General features: G+C 42.8%; 2 protein-coding genes across 2 annotated transcripts in view; both read right to left on the bottom strand.

Annotated features, from left to right (window-relative positions):
• Positions 1-514: 514 nt before the first annotated feature.
• LOC124035427 (mucin-5AC-like) lies at positions 515-21,261 on the bottom strand. The gene is made up of 20 exons (XM_046348875.1): positions 18,009-21,261; positions 7,688-16,069; positions 7,331-7,548; positions 7,026-7,197; positions 6,528-6,775; positions 6,119-6,302; positions 5,839-6,031; positions 5,465-5,643; positions 5,302-5,371; positions 5,084-5,214; positions 4,707-4,741; positions 3,337-3,505; positions 3,089-3,187; positions 2,933-2,973; positions 2,546-2,668; positions 2,198-2,296; positions 1,832-1,960; positions 1,487-1,526; positions 1,213-1,336; positions 515-899 (listed from the first exon to the last, which is right to left on the bottom strand). The coding sequence occupies exons 1-20, from the start codon at positions 21,259-21,261 to the stop codon at positions 692-694; spliced, it is 14,097 nt and encodes a 4,698-aa protein (XP_046204831.1). The 3' UTR covers positions 515-691.
• The window catches only part of LOC124035651 (mucin-5AC-like), a 16,999-nt gene continuing 12,711 nt past the window's right edge, over positions 21,130-25,417 (bottom strand). The window contains exon 30 of the mRNA XM_046349212.1: positions 21,130-25,408. Within this exon, the coding sequence (XP_046205168.1) occupies positions 21,369-25,408 (4,040 nt within the window). The 3' untranslated portion in view covers positions 21,130-21,368. The remainder of the gene's footprint in view (positions 25,409-25,417) is intronic.

Below are 25,417 nucleotides of genomic sequence, written 5' to 3'. Positions count from 1 at the left end.
ATTTGATTACTTTATTTGTCCATCAAAGTGGAAAATGTGTCTTTAGTACTGTATAGGGATGAGCACAGTGTCAGCCTCAGTGCTGCCCCTGGAGATATGTAGAGGTTAACTAAGTGTGTTGCTCAAGAACAATAGTAGGAAGTAGTGCCAGGGATCTGAAACCAGCAACCTTCTAATTACTGATCCGTTTCTCTAAACTATATATATAATAATATAATAATAATATATGCCATTTAGCAGACGCTTTTATCCAAAGCGACTTACAGTCATGTGTGCATACATTCTACGTATGGGTGGTCCCGGGAATCGAACCCACTACCCTGGCGTTACAAGCGCCATGCTCTACCAACTGAGCTACAGAAGGACCACAAAACTAACACCATCTCAGATTGAAATAAGTGTTTGACACTTTGAATTGTGGTTGTTTGTCTGGAAAAGGATAGGCCATTGTTGAACTGGGTGTCTGCAATCAAATATTTCTCAACAGCATTTCAAAAAGGAATGAAAACGAGAATGTGGTATATATGCATAGCCTATTGCCAACTTTATTTTGGCAAAAAAATAAATAAAATGAATATGAAGCTGAAACAATTTCTCCTATGTTTAGCAGATTACTTTGCAGGAACATGAACAAGTTGAACATAAATAGAGAACTAATCTAAGCAGTAAAGGGATGGTAGTGGAGAGTCATTCATCTTCTCCTGCGTCGTGACCTTGTGACCTGGGTCTCCTCCGGGGTCACGCACTCTGTCCTCTGGCAGCCACATTTATTGATGTGGATGTAGGAGTGGTTGAACTTTGAACCGTCTGGGCAGATCATCTCCACTTCCTTCTTGGTGGTGGATTCTTCCCGACAGCAGGTACAAGAGCGCTCCATCATGTTGGCCTCAAGAGAATACCTGAAAACAGAAAGGAGAGACGATGTCATTATGTGGAAGCAATGATGCTAGCAGTTGTAATTATATAACATTGGCTGCGTTTACACAGGCTACCTAATTCTGATCTTTTGACCAATCAGATGAGCTCTTTTGCCAATAATTGGGAAAAATATCAGAATTAGGCTGCCTTTGTAAACACAGCCATTGTAACATAATTCATTGCTGAAAATATAATTTGTAGATTGCATTTAGACAGGCAGCCCAATTCTGTTTTATTGGGAGGAATAATGTGTTAGTGTTCCTGAAATATTTCAGGAATGATCAAAATACTCACATGGCGTAGGTGACACAGGATCCACTGCATGTTGTCACTTCCACCTTGTTTGCAGACTTGCAGCCATTGCTGTCCAGGTACACTCTGCTCTTTGTCACATTGCATGGCTTAGTTATTGGAATACCTGCACATAAAAGTGTCATTTTCAAATGAATTAACGTTAATCATCCTGAGGACCATGGCAATAGCTAAAACACTTTCCCCAATGCCTGATAAAGGGCAAGAATGATTTACAAATGTCTATCAAAAAGGATGGTGTTAAAAAGACACTCACAGACATGGCAGCAACCATCTGGAGCAATGACTTCAGTTCCCTTAAAAACAAGAAAATGGAAGAAAAAACAAGAACATTTTTAAGTCACTGACGTAGCGTTTACCAAACTGTCTCCACATGTTTTTCAGTGCAGTGTTCTTGTATTGTTCACTTAAAGCAACAGGTGTCAATAACCTCACATAAATACACAGTAGACATACTATATTAAGCAACAGGCCTTGGTCTGAGTGACTGGGCATGTTCAAACTTTATTTCACAAATATGATTTTGCACATTGTCCAGTTGTTTTTAAATGGGCCAGTTATCTGGACCCAGATCATTTGCCAGATGGTTATTGTAACTCACGGGTATGCAGTCTTCTGGGTGGAAGACAGGGCACACAGTCTTAGCCTCGATTGGGATGAATTGCTCCTGAATCTTTACGCACTCATACTTGACACACTTGTCTCCCGATGGTATCCAGACGGAACCAGGCTGTAGAGGTGCGAATATGAAAGATATCAACAGGAGATTCTTCAAATTATATACGATGTACTGTATCATTGCTAAGATATTTTGCATAAAACTTTATGGCTATAGTAAAATTACATATTGATGTTCTTAAATAATCAACTGAAATAGGACTGATATGTTTTACGAATTGTAAAAAAATAAAAATAAACAATTTGAGAATCTGTGAGAGATAAATAATGCGTCTTGATGCTATTTTACCTGAATAGTGTGTGTTGTGTTATCTGGCAGCATAACCACACAGCTTGTCTGTACACACTTCCCACAACACTGCCCAGGAATGGCTTGATGATCATAGCCCTGAAAGTAAAAAGACAGACCAGAGAGGAGAAAACCTTGATATGATGTGCACATGATCTCTCTTATACCAATGTGTGATCCTTGTAACTCACTAGTAATTACACTTATCCAGAAGTAGTCCAATAGTGGACACAGAGGAATCAGTGTTATTATAATATTCTGACATGGATAAGAACTCACATTACACTAAGTATGTTGAATTACATAATGAGGCTAAAGTGTGTAGATGTGTCAATGGAGATCACTTACCTGCTGGCAGTGAGTGTCACATTCAGTAGGATGACACTCAATGATATGTAGATGGCTTTGGGCATCTACACTGTCACCACACACACAATTCTTACACTTGTCCCCAGGAACATTGGCACCAGGCTGGAATGAGAAAATATAATATTTCTATCGAAAGTCTATGAATTGAGACACTTTTTTTGTCTAATCTCATAAATGGATTGACTAAAAAACATTGTTGGCACCCTGATAGAGGCCTCTAATTGCTTAAAGGAGGAATTTGCATAGTTTAACTTGTTTTTTAATTTATGTATGCAGGTAAAAATAACGTTGTACTCTTTTATTAAGTTGATAATTTAGAAGTGGTGGGACTAGCCAAAATGAAAATAGCATAGAATGCATTCTCACCTGATATTCAGTGTTGTTAAACACACAGACATCCTTTGGCACTGTGGGGCAAAGAACATGGATAATCATTCAATACTGCAACTAACATGTTGGGATTTCTAGGATATGCACAAATACTGTACACGCACACTCAAACACATGCAGACGCAAACTCACCACATTGATAAGTTAGGCAGCAGACTCCCATAGTTGCCTCTGTCTCGAATCCGACTGGGCAAGTTATCTTGGAAGTAGAGCATCGTGTGACATCACACTCTGTTTGGAAAGAAAAAACGATTGTTTTAAAAACTTTGCGAATGGCCACAGTGGTTGGATATATTAGGTAATCACCGAAAATGTTAACGTTTTTACCGAGATGTTAAAAAGCCCACATATAAAGCACATTATCCAAACAAGTCACTCACCGCATTTGTCCTTTTGACAACAGTCAACGGTTTCTACGCCCTTAACTTGGCCCTCCTGATCACAGGTGAGAGGAGGCTGATGTTGGCATGCCATAGGCTGGCACTGGATTTCCAGACTGTACGGGTCACACACACACTCCTGGCAGTTGCTCACCCAGGTCTCATTAGCCTGCAATGAGGAACAATTTAAGTACACTAAGATTTGTATGGACACTACCAGTACAAAGTTCAATCATTCAGTGTGTGGAATTAGTAATTACTGAAGCGCTTTGAGGTTTTATGAAAGCACTATAGAATTGTAATACATTATTATTATTATAATTATTATTATTGCATACATTACTTTACATGATTGCCAAAAGTGAAATACAAGCTACATGACCTTTTTTTTCAATTTTCGTCTATATTACATACTCAAATCTAACTGCCTGTACCTCAGTCACTGAAGCAAGGATATGCATATTATTGGTACCATTTGAACGGAAACACTTTGAAGTTTGTGGAAATGTTTGTCAAAAATGAAAAAGGCATGCTGTCGTGCAAGGTTAGTAGCTACAATTTACGACATATACATGGTTTCCGGATACTCCTGTTAAGCCCAGCTCATTGGCTATCTAGCTGGCTTTGTTTGACCCCGATTGGTGCTTATTTGACAAAGATACAGTTGTTCAAGTGATGGCCGCCCGAGTCATCGGTGTGCCATGAAGGCGTCGCTCTCTGACCAAATATGGTGTTCTATAGGATATACTACACCCCTAATGATATAGCGAAGTCTTGTTACCTTCTAGGATCTCTGAATACATACAAACGTGATTTGACCTGTTGAAACAATATTTAAGGTGAGATTTTCACAGATTCTTTCCTTGCAAATTGAACGAGTGGAAATACAAAGTAGATTGTGCGTGCTATATGGACCTTTTTAGGATAGGAAAGGGGATTTTATTAAACAAAATGACACTTCATATTATCTCTGGGACCCTTTGGATAGTAAATCAGAGCAAGATTTCAGAATATAAGTATACATTTTACCTTCAGAGATGAATTTATCAAACCTATCACAGTGAAAAAATTGTTTTGTTGTTAGGAGCTCTCCTCAAACAATTGCATGCCATTTTTTTGCAGTAATAGCTACTGTAAATTGGACAGTTCAGTTATATTAACAGGAATTTAAGCTTTCAGCCGATATAAGACACTTATATTTAACGACGTTTGTTGTTTCTCTAAATACTGCGATCTTGACAATAACGCGCTGCATGATTTACAACTGTCCCATTGATGGGACGCCGATCCTTAAGTTAATGTGTATATCAGAAATTAATAGTTTCTCTTCCCTGCTTAAACCTGTAAGTGAAATTCAAACACAATTTTACCTCTTTCCATTCTCCATTTGGCAATGGGCAAATATCTAATGAACCAAAGAGAAAAAAATACATTACAAAAACTAAGTAATTGAAATACATTCCACAACTTCATTTTGATAATGCATTTTATATACCGGAAGCACTTGATGAAATCAATATCAATCAAAATAAACCAAAACCCGCACAATTGAAGTATCTGTGAAAAATGCTGTGGATATTTTTTGTTTGTTATACAAAAAGCTAAACCAGCTTTCAAAAGACCACTACAGTAACAACGAACAATTAACACTTTGTGCTTCCCAAAGTGAAGGTCAGCTACTATCACAGCACCATACAGTAAGTCACCACACCCTCATTATACAATGCTGTTATTTGACAATTCTTACCACAGCTGGGGATACAGTAGTTTGAGCTGGAACTCATAAGAGTGGTCCCAGGGGGACAATAACATCCCTCCAATTGTATATCTCCCATGACACTGAACTCATTTTGAGTCTGGATGAATTTGAAATTGTACCTGCAGAGATATTCAAAAAAAAATCAATAGCTGAAAGACTTTTGCCCATCATTATACCCATCCACTGAACAACAACATTATACATACCAGGCATTACAGGTTGGTTCAACTTGTGGACCGCAGGCTTTATAAACCTTGGGTTTCTCACATGTGAAGTCTGTAGCGGGGGAGATAAAAAGGTTAATAACCAATAAGCAAAATCATAGAGAGGCTATGTGAGCTTTATGGTCTTGAGGAGTGACCTACTTACCACATTGTCCATTTGTATAATTTCTCCACTCAATACAGACTCCTGCTTGTGCACATGCATCAGCATAGGTCTGCAAGCTGGTGCAGCCAATGGTAACATCATCCATATAACACGCATCAAAGATACATGCCACAAGGAATGGCTCGTAGGGGATTATCTTATGGCAACTCTCAAAGACCCTAGAAAAGATGTCACGCTTCAGTTAGAGTAGATGCTTAAATATGATCATTCACTTTGTTTTGTCATCAGGCTTTGTCAAATGATTGCCGTGTTTTAGTATGTCAACTTACTGATGGCACTGAGATTATTATGATTGGGAGGTTATCGATCCTACAGAAGAGCTAGGTTTACTGTAAATACTAATGGCTACTTACTTGCTTTGAATGAGATGACAAATGGGTGGATCACAGCCTGGTGGTGGTGTTGGTATCGGCTCTGGTGGTGGTGGTGTGCACTGACTGTTATTGTGGTCAGCAACATACCATTGGTGTGCCATGTCAGGACAAGATGAATCTATAGTCCCATTTGGCAAGCGGCAGTCATCTGTCCGGTTGTTGTCACATGTACCTGAATAAGATTGAAAACCATTGTTAGACAATGAGACATCATGGGGTAATCATCGTAACAAAGTGACCATAAAACACCTGTACTCACCACACTGTCCCTCAGTGTTGCCACTGAACTTGTCCCAGGGCAGGTATATGCTAAACATAAGACCAGTGAAAGACACCTTGGCATTAATTGCTGGTATGACTAAAAGGGTCTCAATTCCGTTGTCTGTGATGCGGAAGTCCTTGGTCTCATATGCTGGGATGATGCGTTTCTGGTTTACATAAATCTAGGACAAAATGATTAAGAGATGGACAAAATGGTTACAATAATTCAATATTTTTATACCCAATAGTATTCTAGAACTGTATCCTATATCTAACACATAAAGGAAGTATATCAATCTTAAATGGAAGCTAATCAATATCTAAGCTAAACCCAAAACTAATCCCTCTTAAACGAAAAAACAACTGAAAATCTCTTGAACATACAGTATTTTAGATATTTTAATTACCAGATTTGTGAAAACTCCATCAACGTCCTTCTTGGTCATGAATATCTTGTAAGATTGATAATAAATTGTCAGAGACTGAGGACAGGAAAGTCCATCTGGGGCATCACAATAGTAATTGTCGATTACAACACTGAAGTTGTACTTTGGCAGGATTTCTTTGACCAAGACGTAAGAACAATTTCCTTGGAAGCCATAGTATGTTCCATCAAAGGTGACATAGTGAGGGTCTCCCCAACCATAGCAGATACCTTAGTAAGAAGAGAACGATTAGCATTTAGATGGACACGGATATGGAATGTTTTATGCTAAATGAATGGTGTGGTGCTGAACGTTTTCCAATGTTAGACATTCATATACATTTACTGCTGGTAACTATTAGATAAACCTAAACAAGTCAAATAGTAAGAATAACTTTGAACTAAAATCAATGGCTAAAGTGGATTTTGTGACACAAAGAATAAACATATCTATTTTTGGGGTGGGAGGTGGTAAACTTACATTGACACTCATAGTGGAAACAGCATCCAGATTCGTCATACACTTTGATGGGAGGATAGTTATTTTCACATGCTATAGGCTTCGGAGTCTCACAATGTACATGCTCATAAATAACCTTCCCGTTGGCGCATGTTCCGTTGGTGCATTGGTTATGTTTCCAGCTGTCACCATTCTACAAACACAGAAATATAGTAGGCCTACATGAAATGTCCATAAAATCATTCAATTATTTTTGTAATGTAATCATCCCTTTGTAAATAATAATTCCTATGGAACAAAAGTTATTATCTATAGCAGAGTAAAACCTGTCTTGGAGGATGGTCATGGTCACAGTTCTTCTCAGATGGATATGTTACATGTGGAACTGTTGTTGTTGGGGGCTGTGAAGTGGTTGGTGAAGTAGGAGTAACTGGGGTAGTTGATGTACCACAGCTGGTCAAATGTGTTTCTATTTCACAAGTCTTGTTGCAGAGACCAATGTAGCACCATCCATCATGGTCAGAGACATTATAAACAATTGAGCCTGAAAGTAATTTGAGGTGTAATCATTAAGCAAGTTTTCCAACTTAACATGTAAAATGACATACAAACTGAACATCACTAACAGCTGAACTAATAGTACAAAAGGTTTCAAACTTGGAAAGGTGAAAAGTAAAACTTACCAATGAGGAAATCAGTATGATTGAAATGGCAAGAAGAACAATAAAGGGGGATTGTAACTGGAATCGATGGTTTCACTGTTTCACCAGTTATTACAAAAAAAGGAGTTGTAGGAATAATAGTAGTGGTGGGAGGCAGAGTTGTTGTTTTTGTTGTAGGTGGAGCTGTTGACGTTGAGGTTGTAGTAGTGGGTGTAGGAGTGGTGATATGAGGACCTGTCGTTGATGTGGTGGTGGGGATGTGTGTTGTGGTTCCACATTGACAACATTTCACTCGAATCTCGTAATCAAAGCACTTTTGCTGAAGACCTTGCTTATTGTTTTGACAAATCAGTCCAACAGATGGATTGCAAGTCACATCTTGGCCAAGCTGAGAGATCTGAAGTCCAGGGTATTGTTTTGCTCTACATTCAACTGCCTCTGGAGCTGAGCAAATGTGATAACCAGCAGAAATGATGTTCTTAATGGATTCATTATCTCCACCTTCAGAGCCAGTCGTTGGCTGACCAAGGTTGATCCAGTCTGACCACACACATTTTTCTTCACCGCTGCATTGGGTAGGTGTTACTCCAGTTGAGGTTGATGTAGGAGTAGTGGTTGGAGTCGTACTAGAGCTGGGAGTCTGAGTTGTTATTTTTGTTGTAGGTGGAGCTGTCGATGTTGAGGTTGTAGTAGTGGGTGTAGGAGTAGTGATATGAGGAACTGTTGTTGTTGTGGTGGTGGGGATGTGTGTTATGGTTCCACATTGACAACATTTCACTCGAATCTCGTAATCAAAGCACTTTTGCTTAAGACCTTGCTTATTGTTTTGACAAATCAGTCCAACGGATGGGTTGCAAGTCACGTCTTGGCCAAGCTGAGAGATCTGAAGTCCAGGGTATTGTTTTGCTCTACATTCAACTGCCTCTGGAGCTGAGCAAATGTGATAACCAGCAGAAATGATGTTCTTAATGGATTCATTATCTCCACCTTCAGAGCCAGTCGTTGGCTGACCAAGGTTGATCCAGTCTGACCACACACATTTTTCTTCACCGCTGCATTGGGTAGGTGTTACTCCAGTTGAGGTTGATGTAGGAGTAGTGGTTGGAGTCGTACTAGAGCTGGGGGTCTGAGTTGTTGTTTTTGTTGTAGGTGGAGCTGTCGATGTTGAGGTTGTAGTAGTGGGTGTAGGAGTAGTGATATGAGGAACTGTTGTTGTTGTGGTGGTGGGGATGTGTGTTATGGTTCCACATTGACAACATTTCACTCGAATCTCGTAATCAAAGCACTTTTGCTGAAGACCTTGCTTATTGTTTTGACAAATCAGTCCAACGGATGGGTTGCAAGTCACGTCTTGGCCAAGCTGAGAGATCTGAAGTCCAGGGTATTGTTTTGCTCTACATTCAACTGCCTCTGGAGCTGAGCAAATGTGATAACCAGCAGAAATTATGTTCTTAATGGATTCATTATCTCCACCTTCAGAGCCAGTCGTTGGCTGACCAAGGTTGATCCAGTCTGACCACACACATTTTTCTTCACCGCTGCATTGGGTAGGTGTTACTCCAGTTGAGGTTGATGTAGGAGTAGTGGTTGGAGTCGTACTAGAGCTGGGAGTCTGAGTTGTTGTTTTTGTTGTAGTTGGAGCTGTCGATGTTGAGGTTGTGGTAGTGGGTGTAGGAGTAGTGATATGAGGAACTGTTGTTGTTGTGGTGGTGGGGATGTGTGTTATGGTTCCACATTGACAACATTTCACTCGAATCTCATAATCAAAGCACTTTTGCTGAAGACCTTGCTTATTGTTTTGACAAATCAGTCCAACGGATGGATTGCAAGTCACGTCTTGGCCAAGCTGTGAGATCTGAAGTCCAGGGTATTGTTTTGCTCTACATTCAACTGCCTCTGGAGCTGAGCAAATGTGATAACCAGCAGAAATGATGTTCTTAATGGATTCAATATCTCCACCTTCAGAGCCAGTCGTTGGCTGACCAAGGTTGATCCAGTCTGACCACACACATTTTTCTTCACCACTGCATTGGGTAGGTGTTACTCCAGTTGAGGTTGATGTAGGAGTAGTGGTTGGAGTCGTACTAGAGCTGGGATTCTGAGTTGTTGTTTTTGTTGTAGTTGGAGCTGTCGATGTTGAGGTTGTGGTAGTGGGTGTAGGAGTAGTGATATGAGGAACTGTTGTTGTTGTGGTGGTGGGGATGTGTGTTATGGTTCCACATTGACAACATTTCACTCGAATCTCGTAATCAAAGCACTTTTGCTGAAGACCTTGCTTATTGTTTTGACAAATCAGTCCAACGGATGGGTTGCAAGTCACGTCTTGGCCAAGCTGAGAGATCTGAAGTCCAGGGTATTGTTTTGCTCTACATTCAACTGCCTCTGGAGCTGAGCAAATGTGATAACCAGCAGAAATGATGTTCTTAATGGATTCATTATCTCCACCTTCAGAGCCAGTCGTTGGCTGACCAAGGTTGATCCAGTCTGACCACACACATTTTTCTTCACCGCTGCATTGGGTAGGTGTTACTCCAGTTGAGGTTGATGTAGGAGTAGTGGTTGGAGTCGTACTAGAGCTGGGAGTCTGAGTTGTTGTTTTTGTTGTAGGTGGAGCTGTCGATGTTGAGGTTGTAGTAGTGGGTGTAGGAGTAGTGATATGAGGAACTGTTGTTGTTGTGGTGGTGGGGATGTGTGTTATGGTTCCACATTGACAACATTTCACTCGAATCTCATAATCAAAGCACTTTTGCTGAAGACCTTGCTTATTGTTTTGACAAATCAGTCCAACGGATGGATTGCAAGTCACGTCTTGGCCAAGCTGTGAGATCTGAAGTCCAGGGTATTGTTTTGCTCTACATTCAACTGCCTCTGGAGCTGAGCAAATGTGATAACCAGCAGAAATGATGTTCTTAATGGATTCATTATCTCCACCTTCAGAGCCAGTCGTTGGCTGACCAAGGTTGATCCAGTCTGACCACACACATTTTTCTTCACCACTGCATTGGGTAGGTGTTACTCCAGTTGAGGTTGATGTAGGAGTAGTGGTTGGAGTCGTACTAGAGCTGGGATTCTGAGTTGTTGTTTTTGTTGTAGGTGGAGCTGTCGATGTTGAGGTTGTGGTAGTGGGTGTAGGAGTAGTGATATGAGGAACTGTTGTTGTTGTGGTGGTGGGGATGTGTGTTATGGTTCCACATTGACAACATTTCACTCGAATCTCGTAATCAAAGCACTTTTGCTGAAGACCTTGCTTATTGTTTTGACAAATCAGTCCAACGGATGGGTTGCAAGTCACGTCTTGGCCAAGCTGAGAGATCTGAAGTCCAGGGTATTGTTTTGCTCTACATTCAACTGCCTCTGGAGCTGAGCAAATGTGATAACCAGCAGAAATTATGTTCTTAATGGATTCATTATCTCCACCTTCAGAGCCAGTCGTTGGCTGACCAAGGTTGATCCAGTCTGACCACACACATTTTTCTTCACCGCTGCATTGGGTAGGTGTTACTCCAGTTGAGGTTGATGTAGGAGTAGTGGTTGGAGTCGTACTAGAGCTGGGAGTCTGAGTTGTTGTTTTTGTTGTAGGTGGAGCTGTCGATGTTGAGGTTGTAGTAGTGGGTGTAGGAGTAGTGATATGAGGAACTGTTGTTGTTGTGGTGGTGGGGATGTGTGTTATGGTTCCACATTGACAACATTTCACTCGAATCTCGTAATCAAAGCACTTTTGCTGAAGACCTTGCTTATTGTTTTGACAAATCAGTCCAACGGATGGATTGCAAGTCACGTCTTGGCCAAGCTGTGAGATCTGAAGTCCAGGGTATTGTTTTGCTCTACATTCAACTGCCTCTGGAGCTGAGCAAATGTGATAACCAGCAGAAATGATGTTCTTAATGGATTCAATATCTCCACCTTCAGAGCCAGTCGTTGGCTGACCAAGGTTGATCCAGTCTGACCACACACATTTTTCTTCACCACTGCATTGGGTAGGTGTTACTCCAGTTGAGGTTGATGTAGGAGTAGTGGTTGGAGTCGTACTAGAGCTGGGATTCTGAGTTGTTGTTTTTGTTGTAGTTGGAGCTGTCGATGTTGAGGTTGTGGTAGTGGGTGTAGGAGTAGTGATATGAGGAACTGTTGTTGTTGTGGTGGTGGGGATGTGTGTTATGGTTCCACATTGACAACATTTCACTCGAATCTCGTAATCAAAGCACTTTTGCTGAAGACCTTGCTTATTGTTTTGACAAATCAGTCCAACGGATGGGTTGCAAGTCACGTCTTGGCCAAGCTGAGAGATCTGAAGTCCAGGGTATTGTTTTGCTCTACATTCAACTGCCTCTGGAGCTGAGCAAATGTGATAACCAGCAGAAATTATGTTCTTAATGGATTCATTATCTCCACCTTCAGAGCCAGTCGTTGGCTGACCAAGGTTGATCCAGTCTGACCACACACATTTTTCTTCACCGCTGCATTGGGTAGGTGTTACTCCAGTTGAGGTTGATGTAGGAGTAGTGGTTGGAGTCGTACTAGAGTTGGGAGTCTGAGTTGTTGTTTTTGTTGTTGGTGGAGCTGTCGATGTTGAGGTTGTGGTAGTGGGTGTAGGAGTAGTGATATGAGGAACTGTTGTTGTTGTGGTGGTGGGGATGTGTGTTATGGTTCCACATTGACAACATTTCACTCGAATCTCGTAATCAAAGCACTTTTGCTGAAGACCTTGCTTATTGTTTTGACAAATCAGTCCAACGGATGGGTTGCAAGTCACGTCTTGGCCAAGCTGAGAGATCTGAAGTCCAGGGTATTGTTTTGCTCTACATTCAACTGCCTCTGGAGCTGAGCAAATGTGATAACCAGCAGAAATTATGTTCTTAATGGATTCATTATCTCCACCTTCAGAGCCAGTCGTTGGCTGACCAAGGTTGATCCAGTCTGACCACACACATTTTTCTTCACCGCTGCATTGGGTAGGTGTTACTCCAGTTGAGGTTGATGTAGGAGTAGTGGTTGGAGTCGTACTAGAGCTGGGAGTCTGAGTTGTTGTTTTTGTTGTAGGTGGAGCTGTCGATGTTGAGGTTGTAGTAGTGGGTGTAGGAGTAGTGATATGAGGAACTGTTGTTGTTGTGGTGGTGGGGATGTGTGTTATGGTTCCACATTGACAACATTTCACTCGAATCTCGTAATCAAAGCACTTTTGCTGAAGACCTTGCTTATTGTTTTGACAAATCAGTCCAACGGATGGGTTGCAAGTCACGTCTTGGCCAAGCTGAGAGATCTGAAGTCCAGGGTATTGTTTTGCTCTACATTCAACTGCCTCTGGAGCTGAGCAAATGTGATAACCAGCAGAAATGATGTTCTTAATGGATTCATTATCTCCACCTTCAGAGCCAGTCGTTGGCTGACCAAGGTTGATCCAGTCTGACCACACACATTTTTCTTCACCACTGCATTGGGTAGGTGTTACTCCAGTTGAGGTTGATGTAGGAGTAGTGGTTGGAGTCGTACTAGAGCTGGGAGTCTGAGTTGTTGTTTTTGTTGTAGGTGGAGCTGTCGATGTTGAGGTTGTAGTAGTGGGTGTAGGAGTAGTGATATGAGGAACTGTTGTTGTTGTGGTGGTGGGGATGTGTGTTATGGTTCCACATTGACAACATTTCACTCGAATCTCGTAATCAAAGCACTTTTGCTGAAGACCTTGCTTATTGTTTTGACAAATCAGTCCAACGGATGGGTTGCAAGTCACGTCTTGGCCAAGCTGAGAGATCTGAAGTCCAGGGTATTGTTTTGCTCTACATTCAACTGCCTCTGGAGCTGAGCAAATGTGATAACCAGCAGAAATTATGTTCTTAATGGATTCATTATCTCCACCTTCAGAGCCAGTCGTTGGCTGACCAAGGTTGATCCAGTCTGACCACACACATTTTTCTTCACCGCTGCATTGGGTAGGTGTTACTCCAGTTGAGGTTGATGTAGGAGTAGTGGTTGGAGTCGTACTAGAGCTGGGAGTCTGAGTTGTTGTTTTTGTTGTAGGTGGAGCTGTCGATGTTGAGGTTGTAGTAGTGGGTGTAGGAGTAGTGATATGAGGAACTGTTGTTGTTGTGGTGGTGGGGATGTGTGTTATGGTTCCACATTGACAACATTTCACTCGAATCTCGTAATCAAAGCACTTTTGCTGAAGACCTTGCTTATTGTTTTGACAAATCAGTCCAACGGATGGGTTGCAAGTCACGTCTTGGCCAAGCTGAGAGATCTGAAGTCCAGGGTATTGTTTTGCTCTACATTCAACTGCCTCTGGAGCTGAGCAAATGTGATAACCAGCAGAAATTATGTTCTTAATGGATTCATTATCTCCACCTTCAGAGCCAGTCGTTGGCTGACCAAGGTTGATCCAGTCTGACCACACACATTTTTCTTCACCGCTGCATTGGGTAGGTGTTACTCCAGTTGAGGTTGATGTAGGAGTAGTGGTTGGAGTCGTACTAGAGCTGGGAGTCTGAGTTGTTGTTTTTGTTGTAGGTGGAGCTGTCGATGTTGAGGTTGTAGTAGTGGGTGTAGGAGTAGTGATATGAGGAACTGTTGTTGTTGTGGTGGTGGGGATGTGTGTTGTGGTTCCACATTGACAACATTTCACTCGAATCTCGTAATCAAAGCACTTTTGCTGAAGACCTTGCTTATTGTTTTTACAAATCAGTCCAACGGATGGATTGCAAGTCACGTCTTGGCCAAGCTGTGAGATCTGAAGTCCAGGGTATTGTTTTGCTCTACATTCAACTGCCTCTGGAGCTGAGCAAATGTGATAACCAGCAGAAATTATGTTCTTAATGGATTCATTATCTCCACCTTCAGAGCCAGTCGTTGGCTGACCAAGGTTGATCCAGTCTGACCACACACATTTTTCTTCACCGCTGCATTGGGTAGGTGTTACTCCAGTTGAGGTTGATGTAGGAGTAGTGGTTGGAGTCGTACTAGAGCTGGGAGTCTGAGTTGTTGTTTTTGTTGTAGGTGGAGCTGTCGATGTTGAGGTTGTAGTAGTGGGTGTAGGAGTAGTGATATGAGGAACTGTTGTTGTTGTGGTGGTGGGGATGTGTGTTATGGTTCCACATTGACAACATTTCACTCGAATCTCGTAATCAAAGCACTTTTGCTGAAGACCTTGCTTATTGTTTTGACAAATCAGTCCAACGGATGGGTTGCAAGTCACGTCTTGGCCAAGCTGAGAGATCTGAAGTCCAGGGTATTGTTTTGCTCTACATTCAACTGCCTCTGGAGCTGAGCAAATGTGATAACCAGCAGAAATTATGTTCTTAATGGATTCATTATCTCCACCTTCAGAGCCAGTCGTTGGCTGACCAAGGTTGATCCAGTCTGACCACACACATTTTTCTTCACCGCTGCATTGGGTAGGTGTTACTCCAGTTGAGGTTGATGTAGGAGTAGTGGTTGGAGTCGTACTAGAGCTGGGAGTCTGAGTTGTTGTTTTTGTTGTAGGTGGAGCTGTCGATGTTGAGGTTGTAGTAGTGGGTGTAGGAGTAGTGATATGAGGAACTGTTGTTGTTGTGGTGGTGGGGATGTGTGTTATGGTTCCACATTGACAACATTTCACTCGAATCTCGTAATCAAAGCACTTTTGCTGAAGACCTTGCTTATTGTTTTTACAAATCAGTCCAACGGATGGATTGCAAGTCACGTCTTGGCCAAGCTGTGAGATCTGAAGTCCAGGGTATTGTTTTGCTCTACAGTCAACTGCCTCTGGAGCTGAGCAAATGTGATAACCAGCGGAAATTATGTTCTTAATGGATTCATTATCTCCACCTTCAGAGCCAGTCTTTGGCTGACCAAGGTTGATCCAGTCTGACCACACACATTTTTCTTCACCGCTGCATTGGGTAGGTGTTACTCCAGTTGAGGTTGATGTAGGAGTAGTGGTTGGAGTCGTACTAGAGCTGGGAGTCTGAGTTGTTGTTTTTGTTGTAGGTGGAGCTGTCGATGTTGAGGTTGTAGTAGTGGGTGTAGGAGTAGTGATATGAGGAACTGTTGTTGTTGTGGTGGTGGGGATGTGTGTTGTGGTTCCACATTGACAACATTTCACTCGAATCTCGTAATCAAAGCACTTTTGCTGAAGACCTTGCTTATTGTTTTTACAAATCAGTCCAACGGATGGATTGCAAGTCACGTCTTGGCCAAGCTGTGAGATCTGAAGTCCAGGGTATTGTTTTGCTCTACATTCAACTGCCTCTGGAGCTGAGCAAATGTGATAACCAGCAGAAATGATGTTCTTAATGGATTCATTATCTCCACCTTCAGAGCCAGTCGTTGGCTGACCAAGGTTGATCCAGTCTGACCACACACATTTTTCTTCACCGCTGCATTGGGTAGGTGTTACTCCAGTTGAGGTAGGATGTAGTGGTTGGAGTCGTACTAGAGCTGGGAGTCTGAGTTGTTGTTTTTGTTGTAGGTGGAGCTGTCGATGTTGAGGTTGTAGTAGTGGGTGTAGGAGTAGTGATATGAGGAACTGTTGTTGTTGTGGTGGTGGGGATGTGTGTTATGGTTCCACATTGACAACATTTCACTCGAATCTCGTAATCAAAGCACTTTTGCTGAAGACCTTGCTTATTGTTTTGACAAATCAGTCCAACGGATGGGTTGCAAGTCACGTCTTGGCCAAGCTGAGAGATCTGAAGTCCAGGGTATTGTTTTGCTCTACATTCAACTGCCTCTGGAGCTGAGCAAATGTGATAACCAGCAGAAATTATGTTCTTAATGGATTCATTATCTCCACCTTCAGAGCCAGTCGTTGGCTGACCAAGGTTGATCCAGTCTGACCACACACATTTTTCTTCACCGCTGCATTGGGTAGGTGTTACTCCAGTTGAGGTTGATGTAGGAGTAGTGGTTGGAGTCGTACTAGAGCTGGGAGTCTGAGTTGTTGTTTTTGTTGTAGGTGGAGCTGTCGATGTTGAGGTTGTAGTAGTGGGTGTAGGAGTAGTGATATGAGGAACTGTTGTTGTTGTGGTGGTGGGGATGTGTGTTATGGTTCCACATTGACAACATTTCACTCGAATCTCGTAATCAAAGCACTTTTGCTGAAGACCTTGCTTATTGTTTTTACAAATCAGTCCAACGGATGGATTGCAAGTCACGTCTTGGCCAAGCTGTGAGATCTGAAGTCCAGGGTATTGTTTTGCTCTACATTCAACTGCCTCTGGAGCTGAGCAAATGTGATAACCAGCGGAAATGATGTTCTTAATGGATTCATTATCTCCACCTTCAGAGCCAGTCGTTGGCTGACCAAGGTTGATCCAGTCTGACCACACACATTTTTCTTCACCACTGCATTGGGTAGGTGTTACTCCAGTTGAGGTTGATGTAGGAGTAGTGGTTGGAGTCGTACTAGAGCTGGGAGTCTGAGTTGTTGTTTTTGTTGTAGGTGGAGCTGTCGATGTTGAGGTTGTAGTAGTGGGTGTAGGAGTAGTGATATGAGGAACTGTTGTTGTTGTGGTGGTGGGGATGTGTGTTATGGTTCCACATTGACAACATTTCACTCGAATCTCGTAATCAAAGCACTTTTGCTGAAGACCTTGCTTATTGTTTTTACAAATCAGTCCAACGGATGGGTTGCAAGTCACGTCTTGGCCAAGCTGAGAGATCTGAAGTCCAGGGTATTGTTTTGCTCTACATTCAACTGCCTCTGGAGCTGAGCAAATGTGATAACCAGCCGAAATGATGTTCTTAATGGATTCATTATCTCCACCTTCAGAGCCAGTCGTTGGCTGACCAAGGTTGATCCAGTCTGACCACACACATTTTTCTTCACCGCTGCATTGGGTAGGTGTTACTCCAGTTGAGGTTGATGTAGGAGTAGTGGTTGGAGTCGTACTAGAGCTGGGAGTCTGAGTTGTTGTTTTTGTTGTAGGTGGAGCTGTCGATGTTGAGGTTGTAGTAGTGGGTGTAGGAGTAGTGATATGAGGAACTGTTGTTGTTGTGGTGGTGGGGATGTGTGTTATGGTTCCACATTGACAACATTTCACTCGAATCTCGTAATCAAAGCACTTTTGCTGAAGACCTTGCTTATTGTTTTGACAAATCAGTCCAACGGATGGGTTGCAAGTCACGTCTTGGCCAAGCTGAGAGATCTGAAGTCCAGGGTATTGTTTTGCTCTACATTCAACTGCCTCTGGAGCTGAGCAAATGTGATAACCAGCAGAAATGATGTTCTTAATGGATTCATTATCTCCACCTTCAGAGCCAGTCGTTGGCTGACCAAGGTTGATCCAGTCTGACCACACACATTTTTCTTCACCACTGCATTGGGTAGGTGTTACTCCAGTTGAGGTTGATGTAGGAGTAGTGGTTGGAGTCGTACTAGAGCTGGGAGTCTGAGTTGTTGTTTTTGTTGTAGGTGGAGCTGTCGATGTTGAGGTTGTAGTAGTGGGTGTAGGAGTAGTGATAGTGAGAGGAACTGTTGTTGTTGTGGTGGTGGGGATGTGTGTTGTGGTTCCACATTGACAACATTTCACTCGAATCTCGTAATCAAAGCACTTTTGCTGAAGACCTTGCTTATTGTTTTGACAAATCAGTCCAACGGATGGATTGCAAGTCACGTCTTGGCCAAGCTGAGAGATCTGAAGTCCAGGGTATTGTTTTGCTCTACATTCAACTGCCTCTGGAGCTGAGCAAATGTGATAACCAGCAGAAATCATGTTCTTAATGGATTCATTATCTCCACCTTCAGAGCCAGTCGTTGGCTGACCAAGGTTGATCCAGTCTGACCACACACATTTTTCTTCACCACTGCATTGGGTAGGTGTTACTCCAGTTGAGGTTGATGTAGGAGTAGTGGTTGGAGTCGTACTAGAGCTGGGAGTCTGAGTTGTTGTTTTTGTTGTAGGTGGAGCTGTCGATGTTGAGGTTGTAGTAGTGGGTGTAGGAGTAGTGATATGAGAAACTGTTGTTGTTGTGGTGGTGGGGATGTGTGTTATGGTTCCACATTGACAACATTTCACTCGAATCTCGTAATCAAAGCACTTTTGCTGAAGACCTTGCTTATTGTTTTGACAAATCAGTCCAACGGATGGGTTGCAAGTCACGTCTTGGCCAAGCTGAGAGATCTGAAGTCCAGGGTATTGTTTTGCTCTACATTCAACTGCCTCTGGAGCTGAGCAAATGTGATAACCAGCAGAAATGATGTTCTTAATGGATTCATTATCTCCACCTTCAGAGCCAGTCGTTGGCTGACCAAGGTTGATCCAGTCTGACCAAACACATTTTTCTTCACCACTGCATTGGGTAGGTGTTACTCCTGTTGAGGTTGATGTAGGAGTAGTGGTTGGAGTCGTACTAGAGCTGGGAGTCTGAGTTGTTGATTTTGTTGTAGGTGGAGCTGTCGATGTTGAGGTTGTAGTAGTGGGTGTAGGAGTAGTGATATGAGGAACTGTTGTTGTTGTGGTGGTGGGGATGTGTGTTATGGTTCCACATTGACAACATTTCACTCGAATCTCGTAATCAAAGCACTTTTGCTGAAGACCTTGCTTATTGTTTTTACAAATCAGTCCAACGGATGGGTTGCAAGTCACGTCTTGGCCAAGCTGAGAGATCTGAAGTCCAGGGTATTGTTTTGCTCTACATTCAACTGCCTCTGGAGCTGAGCAAATGTGATAACCAGCAGAAATGATGTTCTTAATGGATTCATTATCTCCTCCTTCAGAGCCAGTCGTTGGCTGACCAAGGTTGATCCAGTCTGACCAAACACATTTTTCTTCACCACTGCATTGGGTAGGTGTTACTCCCGTTGAGGTTGATGTAGGAGTAGTGGTTGGAGTCGTACTAGAGCTGGGAGTCTGAGTTGTTGATTTTGTTGTAGGTGGAGCTGTCGATGTTGAGGTTGTAGTAGTGGGTGTAGGAGTAGTGATATGAGAAACTGTTGTTGTTGTGGTGGTGGGGATGTGTGTTATGGTTCCACATTGACAACATTTCACTCGAATCTCGTAATCAAAGCACTTTTGCTGAAGACCTTGCTTATTGTTTTGACAAATCAGTCCAACGGATGGGTTGCAAGTCACGTCTTGGCCAAGCTGAGAGATCTGAAGTCCAGGGTATTGTTTTGCTCTACATTCAACTGCCTCTGGAGCTGAGCAAATGTGATAACCAGCAGAAATGATGTTCTTAATGGATTCATTATCTCCACCTTCAGAGCCAGTCGTTGGCTGTCCAAGGTTGATCCAGTCTGACCAAACACATTTTTCTTCACCACTGCATTGGGTAGGTGTTACTCCTGTTGAGGTTGATGTAGGAGTAGTGGTTGGAGTCGTACTAGAGCTGGGAGTCTGAGTTGTTGTTTTTGTTGTAGGTGGAGCTGTCGATGTTGAGGTTGTAGTAGTGGGTGTAGGAGTAGTGATATGAGGAACTGTTGTTGTTGTGGTGGTGGGGATGTGTGTTATGGTTCCACATTGACAACATTTCACTCGAATCTCGTAATCAAAGCACTTTTGCTGAAGACCTTGCTTATTGTTTTGACAAATCAGTCCAACGGATGGGTTGCAAGTCACGTCTTGGCCAAGCTGAGAGATCTGAAGTCCAGGGTATTGTTTTGCTCTACATTCAACTGCCTCTGGAGCTGAGCAAATGTGATAACCAGCAGAAATGATGTTCTTAATGGATTCATTATCTCCACCTTCAGAGCCAGTCGTTGGCTGACCAAGGTTGATCCAGTCTGACCAAACACATTTTTCTTCACCACTGCATTGGGTAGGTGTTACTCCTGTTGAGGTTGATGTAGGAGTAGTGGTTGGAGTCGTACTAGAGCTGGGAGTCTGAGTTGTTGATTTTGTTGTAGGTGGAGCTGTCGATGTTGAGGTTGTAGTAGTGGGTGTAGGAGTAGTGATATGAGGAACTGTTGTTGTTGTGGTGGTGGGGATGTGTGTTATGGTTCCACATTGACAACATTTCACTCGAATCTCGTAATCAAAGCACTTTTGCTGAAGACCTTGCTTATTGTTTTGACAAATCAGTCCAACGGATGGGTTGCAAGTCACGTCTTGGCCAAGCTGAGAGATCTGAAGTCCAGGGTATTGTTTTGCTCTACATTCAACTGCCTCTGGAGCTGAGCAAATGTGATAACCAGCAGAAATGATGTTCTTAATGGATTCATTATCTCCACCTTCAGAGCCAGTCGTTGGCTGACCAAGGTTGATCCAGTCTGACCACACACATTTTTCTTCACCACTGCATTGGGTAGGTGTTACTCCAGTTGAGGTTGATGTAGGAGTAGTGGTTGGAGTCGTACTAGAGCTGGGAGTCTGAGTTGTTGTTTTTGTTGTAGGTGGAGCTGTCGATGTTGAGGTTGTAGTAGTGGGTGTAGGAGTAGTGATATGAGGAACTGTTGTTGTTGTGGTGGTGGGGATGTGTGTTGTGGTTCCACATTGACAACATTTCACTCGAATCTCGTAATCAAAGCACTTTTGCTGAAGACCTTGCTTATTGTTTTGACAAATCAGTCCAACGGATGGATTGCAAGTCACGTCTTGGCCAAGCTGAGAGATCTGAAGTCCAGGGTATTGTTTTGCTCTACATTCAACTGCCTCTGGAGCTGAGCAAATGTGATAACCAGCAGAAATCATGTTCTTAATGGATTCATTATCTCCACCTTCAGAGCCAGTCGTTGGCTGACCAAGGTTGATCCAGTCTGACCACACACATTTTTCTTCACCACTGCATTGGGTAGGTGTTACTCCAGTTGAGGTTGATGTAGGAGTAGTGGTTGGAGTCGTACTAGAGCTGGGAGTCTGAGTTGTTGTTTTTGTTGTAGGTGGAGCTGTCGATGTTGAGGTTGTAGTAGTGGGTGTAGGAGTAGTGATATGAGAAACTGTTGTTGTTGTGGTGGTGGGGATGTGTGTATGGTTCCACATTGACAACATTTCACTCGAATCTCGTAATCAAAGCACTTTTGCTGAAGACCTTGCTTATTGTTTTGACAAATCAGTCCAACGGATGGGTTGCAAGTCACGTCTTGGCCAAGCTGAGAGATCTGAAGTCCAGGGTATTGTTTTGCTCTACATTCAACTGCCTCTGGAGCTGAGCAAATGTGATAACCAGCAGAAATGATGTTCTTAATGGATTCATTATCTCCACCTTCAGAGCCAGTCGTTGGCTGTCCAAGGTTGATCCAGTCTGACCAAACACATTTTTCTTCACCACTGCATTGGGTAGGTGTTACTCCTGTTGAGGTTGATGTAGGAGTAGTGGTTGGAGTCGTACTAGAGCTGGGAGTCTGAGTTGTTGATTTTGTTGTAGGTGGAGCTGTCGATGTTGAGGTTGTAGTAGTGGGTGTAGGAGTAGTGATATGAGGAACTGTTGTTGTTGTGGTGGTGGGGATGTGTGTTATGGTTCCACATTGACAACATTTCACTCGAATCTCGTAATCAAAGCACTTTTGCTGAAGACCTTGCTTATTGTTTTTACAAATCAGTCCAACGGATGGGTTGCAAGTCACGTCTTGGCCAAGCTGAGAGATCTGAAGTCCAGGGTATTGTTTTGCTCTACATTCAACTGCCTCTGGAGCTGAGCAAATGTGATAACCAGCAGAAATGATGTTCTTAATGGATTCATTATCTCCACCTTCAGAGCCAGTCGTTGGCTGTCCAAGGTTGATCCAGTCTGACCAAACACATTTTTCTTCACCACTGCATTGGGTAGGTGTTACTCCTGTTGAGGTTGATGTAGGAGTAGTGGTTGGAGTCGTACTAGAGCTGGGAGTCTGAGTTGTTGATTTTGTTGTAGGTGGAGCTGTCGATGTTGAGGTTGTAGTAGTGGGTGTAGGAGTAGTGATATGAGAAACTGTTGTTGTTGTGGTGGTGGGGATGTGTGTTATGGTTCCACATTGACAACATTTCACTCGAATCTCGTAATCAAAGCACTTTTGCTGAAGACCTTGCTTATTGTTTTGACAAATCAGTCCAACGGATGGGTTGCAAGTCACGTCTTGGCCAAGCTGAGAGATCTGAAGTCCAGGGTATTGTTTTGCTCTACATTCAACTGCCTCTGGAGCTGAGCAAATGTGATAACCAGCAGAAATGATGTTCTTAATGGATTCATTATCTCCACCTTCAGAGCCAGTCGTTGGCTGTCCAAGGTTGATCCAGTCTGACCAAACACATTTTTCTTCACCACTGCATTGGGTAGGTGTTACTCCTGTTGAGGTTGATGTAGGAGTAGTGGTTGGAGTCGTACTAGAGCTGGGAGTCTGAGTTGTTGATTTTGTTGTAGGTGGAGCTGTCGATGTTGAGGTTGTAGTAGTGGGTGTAGGAGTAGTGATATGAGGAACTGTTGTTGTTGTGGTGGTGGGAAGGTGTGTTATGGTTCCACATTGACAACATTTCACTCGAATCTCGTAATCAAAGCACTTTTGCTGAAGACCTTGCTTATTGTTTTGACAAATCAGTCCAACGGATGGGTTGCAAGTCACGTCTTGGCCAAGCTGAGAGATCTGAAGTCCAGGGTATTGTTTTGCTCTACATTCAACTGCCTCTGGAGCTGAGCAAATGTGATAACCAGCATAAATTATGTTCTTAATGGATTCATTATCTCCTCCTTCAGAGCCAGTCGTTGGCTGACCAAGGTTGATCCAGTCTGACCAAACACATTTGTCTTCACCACTGCATTGGGTAGGTGTTACTCCCGTTGAGGTTGATGTAGGAGTAGTGGTTGGAGTCGTACTAGAGCTGGGAGTCTGAGTTGTTGATTTTGTTGTAGGTGGAGCTGTCGATGTTGAGGTTGTAGGAGTGGGTGTAGGAGTAGTGATATGAGGAACTGTTGTTGTTGTGGTGGTGGGGAGATGTGTTATGGTTCCACATTGACAACATTTCACTCGAATCTCGTAATCAAAGCACTTTTGCTGAAGACCTTGCTTATTGTTTTTACAAATCAGTCCAACGGATGGGTTGCAAGTCACGTCTTGGCCAAGCTGAGAGATCTGAAGTCCAGGGTATTGTTTTGCTCTACATTCAACTGCCTCTGGAGCTGAGCAAATGTGATAACCAGCAGAAATGATGTTCTTAATGGATTCATTATCTCCACCTTCAGAGCCAGTCGTTGGCTGACCAAGATTGATCCAGTCTGACCACACACATTTCTCTTCACCACTGCATTGGGTAGGTGTAACTCCTGTTGAGGTTGATGTAGGAGTAGTGGTTGGAGTCGTACTAGAGCTGGGAGTCTGAGTTGTTGTTTTTGTTGTAGGTGGAGCTGTCGATGTTGAGATTGTAGTAGTGGGTGTAGGAGTAGTGATATGAGGAACTGTTGTTGTTGTGGTGGTGGGAAGGTGTGTTATGGTTCCACATTGACAACATTTCACTCGAATCTCGTAATCAAAGCACTTTTGCTGAAGACCTTGCTTATTGTTTCGACAAATCAGTCCAACGGATGGGTTGCAAGTCACGTCTTGGCCAAGCTGAGAGATCTGAAGTCCAGGGTATTGTTTTGCTCTACATTCAACTGCCTCTGGAGCTGAGCAAATGTGATAACCAGCAGAAATGATGTTTTTAATGGATTCATTATCTCCACCTTCAGAGCCAGTCGTTGGCTGACCAAGGTTGATCCAGTCTGACCACACACATTTCTCTTCACCACTGCATTGGGTAGGTGTTACTCCTGTTGAGGTTGATGTTGGAGTAGTGGTTGGAGTTGTACTAGGGCTGGGAGTGTGAGTTGTTGTTTTTGTTGTAGGTGGAGCTGTCGATGTTGAGGTTGTAGTAGTGGGTGTAGGAGTAGTGATGGGAGTAACTGTTGTTGATGTGGTAGGTGGTGCAGTCGATGTTAAGATTGCGGTATTTGGTGTTGGAGTAGTGGTAGGAGTTGTAGTTGTGGTTAGAGGTAGAGTTGAGGTTGGAGGTGTAGTGATTGTTGTTGGTTTTCTTGTTTTTGTAGGTAATGTGGATGCTGACATTGTTGTTGTTGTGACAGTAGGTTTAGTTGTTTGGACTGGTGTTGTAGTGTGACATTTCACAGTCTTGCAACACTTCACCTTAATTTCATAGTCAAGGCATATTGGAGGAATACCTTGATCTTTGTTCTGGCATATTAATCCAACCTTTGTATTACATTCTACCTTCTGTCCTAATTCAGACAATGGGATCCCTGGATATCGCACTGCTTGGCACATGACATCCACTGGTTTTTCACAAATATGTTTTCCAGATTCTAGAATCTTTTTAATTGATTCATTGTCACCACCCCCAGGACCAAATTGAGGATAGTCCACATTATACCAAGGTGACCACTCACAAACTGTGCAGTTATGGGGGTTTGTATTCAACGTGGTCGTTGATATAGTGGAGGTGGTTGCGTTTGTAGTTGTTGTTGTAACAGGTGGTCTTGTAGTTGTTGGTGAAATGGTTGTAGGCTTAGATGTACAAAGATCTTCATCACAGCAGAGGACTCGAACTTGGTAGTTAAAGCACAGTGGGAAATTTCCTGACTGGTCTTCATTTCTGCAAGTCAACCCTTCTGCTACATTACACTGCACCACTTGGCCTACTTGGCTTATGCTAACATTTGGGTACTTCTCGGCTCTGCATTGGATCTTGCTTGGCTTCTCACATATATCGTGTCCCTCTGCTCTTATGTTGTTGTAGATTTCAGAGTCTCCTCCTGGAGTACCAAGTGTAGGGAATGTGGTATCAAACCACTGTGACCACACACATGGATAGCCACATGTAGTAGTAAAGGTTGTTGGAGACACTGTTGTCTCTGTTGAAGTTGTGGTTGGCGCTATAGAAT

This window comes from Oncorhynchus gorbuscha, linkage group LG05 (genome assembly GCF_021184085.1).
Source record: "Oncorhynchus gorbuscha isolate QuinsamMale2020 ecotype Even-year linkage group LG05, OgorEven_v1.0, whole genome shotgun sequence".
NCBI lineage: Eukaryota > Metazoa > Chordata > Actinopteri > Salmoniformes > Salmonidae > Oncorhynchus > Oncorhynchus gorbuscha.
This window is presented reverse-complemented; position numbering and strand designations above follow the sequence as displayed.